Below are 16,689 nucleotides of genomic sequence, written 5' to 3' on the forward strand. Positions count from 1 at the left end.
GGCTTTAGCAAGAGCAGGACCAGATTCCTGGGGGCGGGGCTTGCTGCAAGCCCCGCCCCCAGGAATCAAGCCGCGCTCCAGCCAGGGTTGCCGGGCTCGGGTCCGACCTGCGCTGCGTGGACCGGGCCGGAGCCGACCTGGGCCAGAGCCGCTGGGGCCTGCGGGAACGGGCCGCGCCTCCCCGCAGCCCTTCTCGCGCCCCCACCACCTTAGCTTACCTTGTGCTGCCGGCCCGCCCCTGCTTCTTTTCAGACTTCCCGCGAATCAGAGAAGGGGGCGGAAAGTTCAGGGGAGGGAAGGAGGGGGAAGTGAGCTGGGGGTTGGGTGGAGAGCTGCAGCGCGGGGCCCTCTTGGCGCGGGGCCCAATTCAGCCAAATCGGCTGAATCGGCCTAAAGCCAGCCCTGGCTCCAGGGCTGGAGCACTCACGGGGAAAAATTAGCAGGTGCTCTGCACCCACCGGCAGCCAAACACCCCACTCCTAGCCGCCTCCTCCTCCTCCACCCCAGCACGCCGCATCCCTGCTCCTCCCCCTTCCTCCCAGCCCTCCCCGTCCCCCGCCGCCTAATAGCTGTTACCTTTTCTGTAACTGATGTTCTTTTGAGATGTGTTGCTCATGTCTATTCCATATCCCGCCCTCCTTCCCTGCTGCTGGAGTTGTCTGGCAAGAAGGAACTGAGGGTGGGGGGAGCGTGCAGCTCCCCTTATACTGTGCCAGGCAGGTGCCACTCCAGGGGTTGCGGGGGGGGCGCTCCCCCCCCACGGGTACAAACTTCCGGCACCGGTGCATGTGGCAAGCACGCACACATACTGTGGAATAGACATGAACAACACATCTCAAACACCAGTTACGGAAAAGGTAACTGTCTTTTCCTGCTTACTGAGACGGACAGAGTTTTTACTCCTAATATTTTCTTGTGCAAAAAAAAAAAAAAAAGTAAGTCTCTGTGGTAGCAGTGTATCTGAGGAATAAGTATTTTTGTTATCCTTACTTGGACGATTGGCTACTGAAGACTGCTGTGCCTGAGGAGCTGTTGCATCACATAGTCACCATGACCAATCTTTTTTTCAGACCTAGGGTTTTTTCTCAACCAAAGTCGATTCTGTGTGCCACACAAAGAATTCTTTCTGATAGGTGCCATATTGAGTTTAGTAGATGGGAGAATTTTTCTGCCAGAGGACACATTTCTCTAAATGAAGCAATGTCTATTAAACATTCAAAGTTGCCCCACACAGAGGTCATGGTTCTTCCTGGGTCTCATAAGGCTAAAAGCAGCCACTACTTTTGTGACTCCATTTGCGCATCTGAGAATAAGACCTATGCAGCACCGGATGTCCCAGGTTAACAGACGAGATTGGGGAAGTTTTCAGTTATTGATCACCGTTCCTCAGACCATCATAGTCTCTCTGGACTGGTGGTCAAGTGGAATGAATGTGCTTAGAGGCATACAGTCCTCAGGGTGCACCCCAGACAGTGGTTCAATCTATGGTTAGGGCAGTGGTTCCCAAACTTTAACAGCCTGTGAACTCCTTTCACTCGCATGTCACGTCTCGCAAACCCCCTCTTAAAAATGAATATTTCCAGGGATTTTCTCCTTTGCCTGAGTATAAATTATAAAAGCAGTGATCTTGGAAATATAACATTTGTTTTTGACATGCTTATTACACACTATTTATTTATTATTACTTATCATTACAGTATTTTTATTACATTATGAAAATGGCAACACTCTTCCAAGATCTCACTTTCGTAGCTTGTATCACTTTGAATAAGCCTGTTATAAGACAAGGCTCCTATGTTTCATCGAGGAGTATCAGATGTGAAACAACATGAAGGTATTTAAGAAGCCAACTCAAGAGTTCCTCCTACACAGGCATTCAGGTCTTGAGCAGTCCAGGCAAACAGCGCACGTTACAACAAAGCTTAAACGTGTTCTCCATAGTAATTTTAAAAACAATACTAGCTGCCTATTTAATTTTAAAAACAGCAAAAAATATTCACCTCCCTTTCTGTTTCTTAGAAACTTCAAGACTCCTTATATCTCCTCAGTGTGAGAGAGATGCTTGCTTTGATCTGCTTAGCTCTTGGAAGTCCAGGGGCTCCGGGCTGCTGGCCCCGTGCTGCTCAGGATCCCTAGGGAGAGCTCTGTCTACCATTAGGGAATTTTTCCCCGAGAACCCCCTGTAACATTTCGCGAACCCCCAGGGCTTCATGAACCCCAGTTTGGGAACCACTGGGTTAGGGGGTGCACTTGAATCACTCAGCAGTTGGAGGGCACTGGTCTTCTCAGGAAAGAATGTTTCACATCAATATATGGGACCTAAGAACTGTTTATCTGGCTCTCAGATCATTCCTCTCTCATCTCCAAGGGAAGGTTGGGCAGGTAGTAATACATATCAACAAATGGTGTATTTGCTCCACCTTGTTGTGTGCAGAGGTGATAAATCATGCCTCTGCCACCACATTTATCCTGTGACCCTACATTTGGCAGGGGAGAACAATGTAGTTACAGGTCACCTCAACAGAGACCGCTTCCAGATGTACGAAGGTTCAGTTGGTTCAGTCCATATTTTCCTGATGATGTCAAGCTGTTTGTGGACCTGTTCGCAGCTTGGTTCAATAGGAAGTGTCGTCGTTTGTTCCAGAGTGAGCAGGGACAGTCTATATTAGATGCTTTCCTGCTGCACTGGGGGAAAGGTCTGATGTACTACTATATGCCTTTCATCCCTTTCTCTTGATAATAAGGAAGATAGTATCATCCTTGCCCTGTCCTGACCTTATTGTCCTGGCTTGGCCACATCCATAGAGATTTCCTAATCTCCTTTAGCTGTCCAACAGACTCTTTATGTGCCTCCCTCTGTCTGCAGATCTCCTGTCCCAAGAAAGGGACAGGTTTTTTCACCCAGATCTGCAGTCCTTTCACCTGACAGCATGGGCCACTGAACTTTGATTCTGTCCATTCTTGAGCAGTCATGTTCTTCATCTGTGCATGATATACTAGCTAACTCTAGCAAACAATCCACTAGAAACTGCTGCCTTCTAAAGTGGCCTGAATTTCAAGCATGGATGCAGAGGAGTTTTGATTCAATCAGCTTCCATTTCTTGTGTTCTGGAATATTTAATGTACTTAAATCAAGGATTGTCTGACTCCCCATTCAAGGTCCACTTGTCAGCCATCTCCATGTATCTTACTTTAGTTGATGGTAGATTGTTGTTCGTTCATATTTCGGTTTAAAAGTTTATAAATGGGTTATCTAATGTGTATCCTCCTGTTTGAAAACCTGTCCTTTTTTGGGGCCTCATTTTGGTTTTGACCACATTGGTCAAATTTCCATTCGAGCCATTGGCTGAATGTTCATTTAATCACTTATCAAAATGGCCTTCAGTATTGGCACTGCGCCAGCCAGGAGGGTGAGTGAACTGAATGCACTCATGGCTGATCTGCTCCTTTTGTACTATTTTTCATAAGGACAAGATAATTCTTAGACCAGATTCTCGATTCTTATCAACGTAGTGTCTGATTGTGAACGATCATTACACACGCGCGCGCGCACCTGCCCCCTCCCATAGCCACATTGATAAAGGAGAATCTGTCCTCATTGATGGGATCTTAGAAGGGCTGTCGCCTATTATTTGGACAGAGCTAAGTTTTCATAAAACACCTAGACCGTTTTGTGTGCAAGCAATAACATGGGGCATACAGTTTCTTCCCATATTATTTCCTAATGGATTAAACAATGCGTTGCTGAGTGTTAACACTAGCAAAAGTTCCTGTACCTGTTTCAGTTCAACCATATTCCACTGGGGCTGTGGCTACTTCCTTTGCTTGTCTGAGGCAGGTGCCGGTTGCTGAGATGTGCAACTTGAACTTTAGTGCACACCTTCACCAAGCACTGTGCTCTGGATTTTGCTTCTAGAATGGACATTGAAAAGGCAGTGCTTCAGTTTTTATTCAACTAGGACTCTGTTTCTGCCTCCAGCACTGCTTATCAATCTCTCTCATAAGTGCCAATATGCAGAGCCATTCAAAGAAGAAATGAGTTACTTACCTGTAACCAGAGTTATTTGAGGTGACGCTGTATATTCACTCTTCCCACCCTCCTTCCCCTCTCTAAAAGTCCCTGTTATTGTGTGTCTGGCTTTTTAGTGGGGAGGGTTCTCTGCCCCTATATAGCCTTGTCCTCAGTGTGTCAGGGACACTGAGAAGAGGAGTGGGCATGTGAGAACACTTAGGGCAAAGATGACAGTCTCCCATAAGATTGAATATGCATAGCCATCTCAAAGAACTTCAGTTATAGGTAAGTAACTTTAATTTCATTTTGCTCTATCTATGGAGTGTAGCTCTATCCTTGATATTAAAATCCTGTTTTCCATTTGTAAAAGCTTGTTTGGAGAGGGTTGGCAAATACATGGTTGACATTAGTGAAGCCTATATAAAGCAAAGGGCATACTTACAACACTAAAATATATTGCAGTGTTATTGTAGTTGTGTTGGTCCCAGAATATATGAGAGACAAAGAGGGTGCGATAATGTCTTTTATTGGACCAACTTCTCTTGGTGAAAAAGACAAGCTTTAGAGTTTCACAGAACTGCTCTTCAAGCCCTCTGGAGTTCGAGAGCTTCTCTCTTTCACCAAGAGAAGTTGGTCCAATGAAAGACACAACTTCATTCACCTTGTCTCTAACATTAAAGCATAGAAAGTTAGTCCCTAGAAAATCAAATTCAGGATCTAAATATAACCAAAAAGTAGACCATGTGTTAATCCTGGCTTTCATGTCTAGCGGGGAAACTTCTAAAGGTACAAGTGAGAGTTATGCGCTTAACTCCCTTGATTTTCAAAGGGCATAACTGCTCTTTTTGCCTTTAAAAATCTCCCTAGATTACTAACTGCCTTTCAGAACTGTCCACTTCTAGTGAATCCGGATGCTTTAATGTTAACAGCACACACCTATCAGTAATGGGCAACTGCTATTCCTCCTACAATTTCCTCTTAAACAATAAGGATCAATACACTGCAGTCTCAGTTTCCCCTTAAATAGTGAGTATCAATACTGCATTCTCAATTAACCATTAGGATATTCCTTCTTGGGTGCAGCACCAGGTCATCTTGACCAGCCCACTGCTCCTTAGAGCAATATTCTAGTACAACCAGACTTGAAGAAGCACTCCTCTTATATTCAGAAGCTACAAGTTTTCTGCTCACAAAACAATTAATTAAAAAAAAAAACTTGGCTGAAAACTCAGAGGATAACTCATCCCAATATAAGCAGCCCACTCTCTGATTCAGGCCAGAGTTCCTCAAAGTCAAAGCAAATATGTAAAATGGCTTGGCGGCTGCTGCTGCTGCTTCTTCTTCCTTCTCTCTCTCTCTCTTCCCCCCCCCCCCCCCCCAAGCTTCCAAAAAGGGATTTAAGAATTGGCAGTTGCTAGCTGGGATTTTCGGACATCTCCTCTCTTGAAATATAGGGAATGCTTCTTCATGTAATGATAAAGTACCTCAGAAGATGACTATGAAAAGCAGACTTGAAGTTTGTCAGTATATGTTCTCCCTCTCCCTGGAATTCCATTGGAGCAAAACAGAAAAAAAATAGGGTTAAAAATCTTCAGCTGTTTTTTATATAGGTAATACTTGCCTTAGGTGTCCTTCTGGAGGACAAAATGAAGGCGGTACTAATAAAAGGGTAACAAAACTGCCTGTAATATCTTAATATACAAAAGAGCTGCATATTACACTGTTACTTAGCATTATAACTAATTCCAGATGCGTTGACAGTGCACAGGGTTTTAATTTTACACAAAGTGTATATATCTTATTTGTCATGTTGAAAGTAAATATAGATGTGGCCTATTTATTCTGTCAGATGGGGTCTAGTGATAATTTTAGCAAGCTAACTTGATCAAAACTAGCTCAGGTATGCCTACACATGCTTCAGTCACATTTCCCAGTTGCACAGCAGACATACCCTTAGGGTGCAGACTTTATCTTCTCGGCTAGAGTCATGGCTTCTGATGCAGTAGTGCAAAGTCACTGTTCTTTGCTGAAAGACTTCTATTGTAATTGTGCTGCAAGAGAAAAATGTTTGGGGACCTTTTTGAAAGGACAACCTTGTGTGCCTCAGAAAGACATCAAGAAATAATTGCTTTTCCACAAGCCAGAAAGAATCACCCAGCCGTTTTGTAACTATTCTATAGCTATTCTATTTGTTAAAACAGTAGACCTTAGACCTTGAAGTACCCTTTAATCCACACCCTGAAAGACACTCCAGGTTCTACTCCTTTTTTTATTCTTTAATTCCAAGAAAGTTGGTTGTAAAGTAGCAGTACTGAACATCAAAGTCCTTAATAGACACCTGCAGAGATGTAGCTTTAAAATGGAAACCAATAAATACACATTCCTGATCATCTCCAACGGTGGTAGTCTGTGATCAGTGACCTGAAGGAATGTATATTTTGTATTCCAATTAATACCTCCCATAGAAAATTCCTAAGACTTGCTCAGGAGGACTGTTATAGGGTTGTATGCTTTGACCTAGTTACTTTCCCCTGCGTTTTTACAAAAATCCACATGGCATTGGATGCTGTATAGAGTCAGAATACATATCTATGCCTTCTAAGGCAATCTGTTGGTTTGTGTAATTAAAATAGTCTGTAACTGCCAAGAACTGACTACCTTTAATTCTGTTTCTACTTAAGTATAATGAGCAATAGCAGAGGGAGGCACTTGGGCCCAAAAAACAAACTTGAAGTGGCCTCTCCACCCCTCTTTCACAAATGTCAGGAAGCTGAAAGGATGAGGGGTAAAGTAGAAGACCTTCAAATAGTGGGGAAACCTTCTAGCCTGGGGGAAATGAGATCCTTTACTTGACCAAAAAAAAGATTGGGGAAGGCAGTTGTTTTAAACTTGAGATGTCTATTGGCCAGAGACTGATCCAAAAGATCTCAGTCTCCACAGCAGGGTCCAGGGAAAGTACAGAACCTTGCTAGGATTACCAGCTGTTGCAACAGCTTACATTTTAATTTGCCATACTAAAAGCTTTGCTTTTCCTGTTCTTTGTATTTCATTGCCTCTCAATTGTCCTTTTTCTGATGAGTTCTCTCTCATAAATAGGTTAACTGATTAACCACAATTGTGCTTCAAAACCTAGAGTAAGATAGTCATCAGGTCATGTAGCTTCAATTATTATTTTAAGTAATACCCTTTTTTTCTAATGTTTTCTAAAATCGTTATACCTCAATGCTTCTTAGTGAGATTATCATTGCTTTAATTTACTCTGAAACATATATATCCGCTGTTGTGGAGAGTACTGTTCTCACTGCAAAAAGGTAGCATCTAGTAAGGGTAAAAGCTGAAACATAGTGAATCGAAGTGGAAAATTTCTTCTTATAGACCCTTACTAGACTTTCATGTGTCTTGAACATCTAACTGCATGCAACTAATACTGCATGCTGCTTTAACTTCTACAGGCAGCACCACCTTGGGAGATGTTGAATGTTGGGATGTGGGTTTTGGTTTTTGTGAGGGTAAATTCTCTGTGCTCCAATCTATTTAGCATAAAGTATCCTATAATCCAAAATTTTAGCCCCTGGAGTAATTTTTTGACAAAGTGCACACTGTTTACCAAAGAAGCAGACATTTTACACATTAATTTGTTGAATTTTGGTTTAATTCATCTGGTGAAACAATGCAGTGCAAAAAAAGTCTCCAAGTTGTCTTCATCTTTAGAGGCTTTGGAGATTTGTAAGTTGATTTTTATGTAGCAGTTTTCTTGAGTTGGAAAAATGTGTACACTTTATATTTGAACAAGTTGACATGCATTTTTTGCATGTTCCATCATGTTCAATGTGGTAATATTTACTTTAAAGCACAGGGAGAGGTAGTGGCAGGATCTCAAGCAGTACCTTTTTGTTAACTGTGGTGAAAAGCAAACAGAGTTGTGGTTGGTGGTAGTAGGAAGCTCAAGCATGTCCATGGTTTTAGTGGTGAATGCCTGATGGCAACTTGATGGCCTCTTTTATTTGCAACCAGTATGACAGCTAGCACTGAAAATTTAAGCTTCTGTCATTCTGACTTGCCTGTAGTGAAACCTTTGACAGCAAACAGCCAAGGAGAAGTGGTAGCTTTGAAATATAAATTGAGAGGGAGGCAGACGGGTATTCCAACTTTAACAATGTATCAAAGCTCCATCTTCCAAAGATCAGTATAACTTTATTTTAAAGATAAGGAGGACAAATAAATGTTCAGCACTAAAGTGGAATATGGCCAACCTATTCTGCTATGTTGGTATCCAATTCTTTTTAAAGAATAAGACTAACATGCTGTATTAGCAAAACTTATTGTGAAAATATATTTGCAAATCACTGACTTTGAAGATAAGTGTCCACTTAAGTGAAATAAGCAAGAGAACTTTGAACCTATTACATTTTTAATAAGCTAAACAATTGATGTTATATTTACACACCATTAACAAGCCTTTCAAAATTCAGATAAGTTTAATACTGGACTTTCACATTTGAACATGTGATTCAATTACATATTTTGCTCTGGTGTGATAAAATATTAAGTTTTACCGATCAGTGAACAGTACTAGAATACTGAAAATGCATTTAATAATGGGGTCTACTAATTAAAATAATGGGAGGGTTGATCTGAAATTGTACATGTATGGCCCAAATCTTCCTATCACTGTAGAATTAGTACAAATGGAGGTTGGGTAAGGTCTTTCTAGCCTGTCATCAACCAAAAAGAAAACCCAGCGGGAAGAACTGTCACACAATTTCTGTCGCTATCTTTATACTCCAGAGTTACTCGAAGCAATGAAATTTAAATTACCCATTTTACCCCAAATGCACAATGAAAATTAGCCTTATTAGTATTTTGTCCTACAAGCAGTTCTAGGAAAATACCCTCCAAAAGATTGGGGTAGGCTATGATTTGAGAGCTCTCATGTTTTAAACTATGCCACAACTATGTCCAACTTATTTTTGGTTAATATTCTTTTTCAAATTTAAAATAAAAACTCTAATTTGGAAGAAATACCAGTAGTGAGCACACCTTCATCCTACTAAACAAAGCAAAAGTTACCGCAGAAGAGGTGACTGCACTCCTGGTTGCATGGTCGAGAAAACTACTATATCTCTTGACGAGAAAAAGTAAAAGGGAAACACAGACTGAATTGAACTTAAAACATGGCCTTGCTGCTAAATTAAGTGTTCAAGTGGGGAAAAGTGGAGTGTTCAGTATACTTACTCTTCAGATTTGGGTGTGTGTGGATATGAACTGTTAAAGAGTGTACAAGCCCTTCTTACCATTCTAGATTTGGATTTGATGGGAAAGGCACCTGGATGAGCATCTGATCATACCTCAGATGGAGCAAAGGTTCACCCTATAGACCTATGGATCTAAACATCAAGAAAAAATGGTGAGAGGAGTTGGGAGTTTTAAATGCCTAGGAAGGTTTGTCACTGCTCTTAATCCTACGGAGTTTGTGGTTGGAACTGAAGAAGCCAAGGGACCAGAAACATTTTTAGGTGAAAGGAATCGAAAATTAAGAAAGCCCTGGTTCCAGCCTCACGTGTATTCAAAAACTCACCAGTGTTGAATTAATACATGGATCCCAGTGTCTGGTACCATTGGATCAAAGAAGAGAACCCAGATCTGTGCTAGTTCAGAACGTAGGATGACAGAAGAGAAGACTCTAAGAAGCTCCTATCTAAAGATCTGTGTCCTTCAGTGAGGGGGTTTTTGGGTGGATGGGAACACACCTAACAGAAGACTATTATTAGCATGTGAGTTCCATCTGCATGGATGTTTCTGGAAAGTGTCACTGTTCCAAAGCAATCCCAAATCCCAACTGAGTTTGTTTCCAAGCAATACAGAGCAGAGGAGGCAGTCAAATTGTCAGATGGGCTTTAAAGGTCACTTCTATCATATAATTTTAACCAAAGCTCCACCTTAAGGTGGGCCTGAGGGGTGAAGTCAGTATAGACTGACTGCCTTCTTGGTTACCCATAATCATTTGGAATTGTGGTCCATGGTTGACATGTAATGCCCTTTGGCTGTTTTTTTTATTCCAACCTGGAATCCATCATACTTTGAGATGATAGTTGCTGAAAGTACAGTTGTCTCTATTCAGTTAACATTCTGGTGCCTTCATCTTTTCTTCAATTGAATGTAATAGCTTCTGTTTAGGTCCACCCTAAAGGGTGTTCCCAGTGATTTACTGTGGGATTCCTTTTAGTGATAGCTCTGCACTGAAGTACTGTATATATCCTTGAGGTCATCCCAGTCTCAGCTTCATTTTGAGGCTTGTATTAATCGGATTGTGAAATTGTTTTACTATAAAATCTACAGAATCTTTGTAGTCTGTAACCTATGCTGTCTCGACAGGTTCCTAGGACTTATGCATGCTTTTATCACATCCTTTGGTTGTATTGTGCTTTATTATTTGAGAGTCTACTTTCATAAAGTGCTCAGACTTTTATAGTACTGTACACCAGTGAAACACTTGTAGGTTCTCCAAATCTATCTCTGTGCTTTGAGAACCACAAGATGAGATTCTGATACAAAAGAATAGGCTACTAAAGACACTGTTTGGAATGATTGTCAGTAGGGCTTTTACTGGAAACATTTGCAAAGTGTCTGTAGACCTTGGTTTTTTCCAGATCCAAAAAGGAAAGATTGTAAAAATATAGAAAATTAGATTCTGCTTGTGGTTTTCCCCCCCCCTCCCAACTCATCTTTTGAAAACCCTTGTGAGGGGAGGGGAAGGAGGGAAGAGAAAACCACAGAGTGCTGGCCACATTAATTCTGGAGCCTACATTTGCATATTTTGGCTTCTGAATACAAAGTAATATAGCCTTATCAGTAAAATTCTAGCTGTACCTGTAAACATACATAATGTTAATCCCAGTTACCTCAAAAAGTCTTCCATAGTAGTACTAATTTTTGCATATTTTTCTTTAAACTATTTGACTTTTTAATCTCCAATATTTTTTGTTTTGCTGGCCACATCTGGTAACATTGAAATAGAATAAGGATTAAAGACAAACGTTAAAGTTAAAATTGTGAACTTTCTCACAATTCCAAATCAAAACCATAATTTACAAAGGGCCAATAAATTACCTTCCATGGATCATTCTGCCTCAAAGATTGAAATATTGGTAAGTTAAAGGTGCTTTCTGTAGTGAAAAGCTTAAATTTAACATTTAGAATCTCTTCTAATAAAGTAGGCAAAATACTTTCAATTGAACCCTTTCTTAAATCTTAAAAGATGGAGTTCCTAGATTTATTTTCCAGCATCTGATACATAGTAACATTACCCTGACTTCTTATGAGAAAGTGTTCTACAAATGTGCACATAGATTTGAACTTGTTCTTTAAAGATGTTGGTATGATTGCTCTGTTTGATCTACAAATTCTTGTAAAATTTTTGATCTGTAATAAAACTAGCAAATATTGAGCTTTTGTTTTTGATAGAGCAATTTAGTTACATAACTATAATATGTAATTTCTTGCTGACTTTGTTCATTTTAGTTCAGATGGGTAAGTAGGGTAGTTGTGTATGAAAGATAGATCTCTTGCAGAGCAACTATTTTGTGGCTTCACCTGGAAGACCCCTGCAAAGAGCTGAACACCCAACAAACCCCACTAACTCTAATCAAGACAATTGGATTAAAAAAAAATAAACCCATCAGACCCCCAAATATTTTTGCACAACATACCAAGAATGTATTTGTAATGTGTAAAAATATGAATGAAAATATACTTTAACCAATTTCTCTGTTGCTAAATCGGGGAAAACCTCCTCCACTGAATGAGAAAATCCAGACTGATTGATTGTAGATGGACGGAATTAGTATCCATAGAATATAACAACCTAGTTCTTTCATGGTCAGCTTTACAGCTGCTTCCTTGACTGGAGCCCCATTCTGTCGGGTTTATTTTTTCCCTTCACTTCAGAAGAAGCAGTGCATCTTGGCTATGTGATTAATGCCTTGGACAATCTCCGTGTAGGATTTATACTTACAATATCTGTAAATACCCTGTTTCCCCGAAAATAAGACATCCTCCGAAAATAAGGCCTACTTACAGTTTTGCCTCTCGTTGTAATATAAGGCATCCCCCCGATAATAAGACCTCCCCGATAATAAGGCATCCACCGATAAGGCATTTTTCATTTCTGAAAAATAAGACATCCCCTGAAAATAAGACCTAGCGCATCTTTGGGAGCAAAAATTAATATAAGACACTGTCTTATTTTCGGGGAAACAGGGTAGTAGTAATGTGCAATGGAGAGCTATTCTAAGATATTAAATGTATTCAAGAAATTCTCCTTTCAGGGTATACAGTTGGTTATCTGGACTGTCGTAGTGCTCTTCAGTAGAGTGAAAATCTCTTTAGTCTGGTGATTTAGTCTTAGATATTCTGATCTGAGTAGGGCACATCTGTGCCATTTGGGGATCATGGTCATTCTGTGAATAGCCAGCATTAATTTAACTATTTATTTAACATTCAGAAATAAGTTATACAGTATGGTTCTGTTAAATTTTCAAGCATAGACTTTCACCTAGTTCTGTCTTGGTCTCCACTCTCTCTCTAAATGAAAGTTTGATCCTATAAATAAGTGATGGGGGAAATAGGTTGAAAAGCAATCTTCTAACATTTTGGCTCTCCACTAGTTAGTCCATGTTTGCCTTCTGAATTGAACTAGCATTACTTGCAACTTGTTGTGTCTAGAGGACAATAGCATATGATGCAGCATAATCTCAAAATCTAACACAATAGGATCCATTAGGAAGAATCTTTAGAAGTTTTATAAACTGTACCTATTAAGATGAGCAAGCTATTTTACTTGCACCTGTTCTGTGTCGCTCTTACTGAGACATTGATAGTTTCCAAAAAGCTACAAAATTTGAAACTTTGTCGCTTGTGATTTAGCATATTTTTCCTGTTTGTGCTATTATACGAAAATTTCTAATTCAAGGGGCAATGGGGATCTGCCAAATATGGGGCTTTTGCCATATTCTTATTAGTTATCTTGCAGAAAGGGGGATGAAAACCTCTAGAAGGAGACCAGTTGGGGAGGAGGATTGGGCTATTAACTTCAAGGGAAAAGATTGATAATGCTTGCAACTTGTTAGTAGTTAGTGTGTCAGTTCTGTAGTTCATACTGTGGCTATGTTAGGTCCTCTCTCAGACCATCTCTTTTTTGACCTCTCATACACAATACTGCACCTTCCTTTGTGACAACAGCGGTTGGTTAAATGAAAAAGTACTTTTGGGACATTAAGGAGAAAATAAGCTTAAATAGTGGTGGTTCTTTAGACCCTGCATTTCAGTTTTAAGAAGCCTACCTTTTTCGTATTTCTTAATTTTGACATTTTATTTCACTTTTTGCAGGCTGAATATCTCAACCCCCACTTTTTCCTTCTATGTCAGGGGAATCTAGGATAGCAGTTAGATAAGTAAATAGCAAAATCTACGGTTGATAGTTTTATTTGGCAATTTAGGCAGTACATCTCTGCCTGTTTACTGCATCTCTGTCCATTTTCTCCTTCTTGCTAACATCACTAGTCATCCCTCCCACCTGCTCACCTCTTGTTAGGGAAGGAGGAGCAGGCACCAGGCCTCTTCGAAGGAAGTTTCTTACCACCTGTCTGCCCTTCTCCCCCACGATCCAGGCGATCTAGATATGCCTTTCAGTCTGTTTCCTCTTCTCCTGAGGGAGAGGTGCCTGGTAGAAATACTTCCTGAAGCAGGGGAACAGAAGGTGGGTAGCAGTGGTGGGTTCTTCTAAAGGAGGCCAGTCAGTGGTGCCTTCTCTTCTCCCCTTCTGTTCCCTGCTAGGACACAGTGATGTTTGCATTAAGAGGGGAACGTAGGACTTGGCAGAGTGAGCCCTAAGTTCATTCAGATACTTGCTGAAGACAAAACTGTGCTACCCTGCTGTATGGTGGGGAGGAATGCTTCTTGTTCAATCCTAGCAGGTCGCCTCCTAGCTGTGGGTATGTTATGAGATTTGGTTGAGTTCCCTGGAAGTAATAGGGATCTGCGTTTAGGAGAGATTTTGCCATTCTCCTGAGCTCTGAATGCTGCTGTTTGTGGATCTCACCGTGACTTGAGGAATGGGTTAAGTTTTTTTTCCTGTAAAGGGAAAGAGATTGAATTATTCAGTCTAATGAGATGAAACCGTTCACTGGTCTTTTAACATGTTTTGCCTTCCCTCCTAGCCAGAGTATGGCAGTATAACAATTTTGAAGAAAACATTTTTAAGCTTTACCTTTGAGGATAATAGTGACTCAGAGATTACCATACTGCTATTACAAATGATTGTTCTGGGTGCAGAGTTCATTTTGACTACAGCATATTCCTGCAAGCACTTAAGTTAAATAAAAGATTGTGCTGAATTTCAAAATTCCTGCATTCTTTGCTCTACTGGGGATTTATTGGATTGGTTCTGGCTTGTCATCTTATTAAAATGTATCTTAAAGGGATAAATATAATGGATTTACCTCTTCACTAGTAGAATTGAGTGGCATGGGTTGCTTACTTCCTTCTCAACCTCTTACTAATGATTTTATTCCACCCCACCTTCACCCTCCCCTCTGGTGTTTGGAGTAACTTTTTATTACTGTGTATAAAGGATAACTAATCTAATCCTATAACTTGATCAAATTTGTTTTAATCCAAAAGCCCTGCACCATTTTGCATCAAGCCCTTCTACTAAGCTTGGACAACTCTTGTTTCCTTGAGTCCTGGTACTGCCTTCATTTGAATGGCAACCACAAAACTGGAACAGTTAACACTTTAGAGACATCAGACATTTAAGACTGTAATTTTTCACTTGGGGGAGTAGGAGAAGGGGGGAATGGATGCTAATGAAGCTTGCAGAAAGGTTACACTGAAATTAGACTGTCAATTTCAATTATCACAAAACCACCATAATTTAAACTCAGTTGGCAATCTTATTTGAGGACAAATACTGGTATGTTGTGGAATACCTATTGTCATAGATAAAGTAGTGTATGGAGTCTCTCAGAGCAGCTTCCTGCATTGTCTTTCTTTTAACCAGTGTTACTCCTCCCCATTCCAATAATTAATCCCCAAAGAAACAAATTTAAATTAAGTTTTGAATAAACATATATAAAATACTTGAAGCAGAATTTTTACTGCTGGTAAGTTGAAATAAATGTAAAACTGTTTTTGTCATTTTCATTACAAAATGGTAAATATAGTATAAAATGAGTGTGATCAGTGGTTGTAGGTATTTTGACTCTACACTGTGGCCAGGTAGCATGGTTCACTTAAATTTATTGTGCATGTCTTGCTTTCAGCACATCTTCATTACCACCTCTAGACTGGCCTTTACCAACTCATTATGGACAATGTGAACTGAAAATAGACGTACAGCCTAAAACTCACCATAGAGCTCATTATGAAACAGAAGGCAGTAGGGGAGCAGTAAAAGCATCTACTGGAGCACACCCGGTAGTGAAGGTATGAAGTTTTTTAACTTTTACACAAAAGTTGTTACAGAAAATTGATGATACTTACAGTGCAGTACTGTAAACTGTTACTGGTTTTTTGTGGCACTTCTTATGCTCCTGAATAGATGGGACATCTCTGTAGCATACCGTTTGCTCCAATATAATCTCTTAAATACATTTTTATACTTGTAAAAATTATGCTACAATTACAGAGCATATAATGAATTCCGTTGTATATTATAGACTTATCATTGGCTTCATGACAGTATGCATAATTTCTTCCACTTGATCGGAAAGGAAATTTGGGGGAGGGAGGGAATTAGGATTACAGCATGATAAATTACATATACTCAGTCATATTAAGATCTAATTTCTGTAACACTTAAGAATGCTATAATTTCACTTGATTAATGGATTATATTTCCTCAATATCAGGGATACAGTTCTGAACATTCCCTCTGGGACACGTGGCATTGGCCACTGTCGGAAGACAGGATATTGGGCTAGATGGACCAAAGGTCCGACCCTGTATGGCCGTTCTTATGTAACATGAAGACTGGTGTATGACAAGGATTATAATTTCTTTGGTTTTGTTTTATCACACTGTTTATGTAAAACACCGAGGTAATTCAAGTAGATGCTTGCTAATTTTCATTGTAGTAAACTACAGACCAAAATTTGCAGTAAACAAATTTTTAGCTTTGTTTTTTCTCCTTGTAAACTAGCCAGATTTTGCTGCTGTTTGGGAAGGAGGCTAATACACGCAACTGCTTACTCTTCTCTGGCCCACTGGGAAGCTTCACATCACTGGCTTTCTTAAGTGGGTTGCTAGTAAGGGGGAGGACAAAAGAAGATTTGCTAAAGTCTCTCACGGGTCAATTCTTGTGGCCTTTGGTGAGGGTGCCAGCCACTTCTTCACTTTTGTTGCCCAAAAAGCAACTTTGAAGGCAGCCTGACTCAACATTATTTCCACAGAAAAAAACAGAAATGTAGACATTTGGGTTTTACTGTCTTCTGGCAAGTATCAGAGGGGTAGCTGTGTTAGTCTGCATCTGTGAAAAGCAACAGAGAGTCCTGTGGCACCTTTAAGACTAACAGAAGTATTGGGAGCATAAGCTTTCATGGGTAAGAACCTCACTTCTTCAAATGCAAGTGAGGTTCTGCATCTGAAGAAGTGAGGTTCTTACCCACAAAAAGCTTATG

At 40.3% G+C, this 16,689-nt stretch overlaps 1 protein-coding gene across 2 annotated transcripts in view; it reads left to right on the forward strand.

Annotated features, from left to right (window-relative positions):
• The window catches only part of NFATC3 (nuclear factor of activated T cells 3), a 143,457-nt gene that overhangs the window by 48,307 nt on the left and 78,461 nt on the right, over nucleotides 1-16,689 (forward strand). For both annotated transcript variants that reach the window (XM_034788356.1, XM_034788357.1), the window contains exon 3: nucleotides 15,334-15,496. In XM_034788356.1, the coding sequence (XP_034644247.1) occupies nucleotides 15,334-15,496 (163 nt within the window). The remainder of the gene's footprint in view (nucleotides 1-15,333; nucleotides 15,497-16,689) is intronic.

Source organism: Trachemys scripta, chromosome 13 (assembly GCF_013100865.1).
Source record: "Trachemys scripta elegans isolate TJP31775 chromosome 13, CAS_Tse_1.0, whole genome shotgun sequence".
NCBI classification, from domain to species: domain Eukaryota; kingdom Metazoa; phylum Chordata; order Testudines; family Emydidae; genus Trachemys; species Trachemys scripta.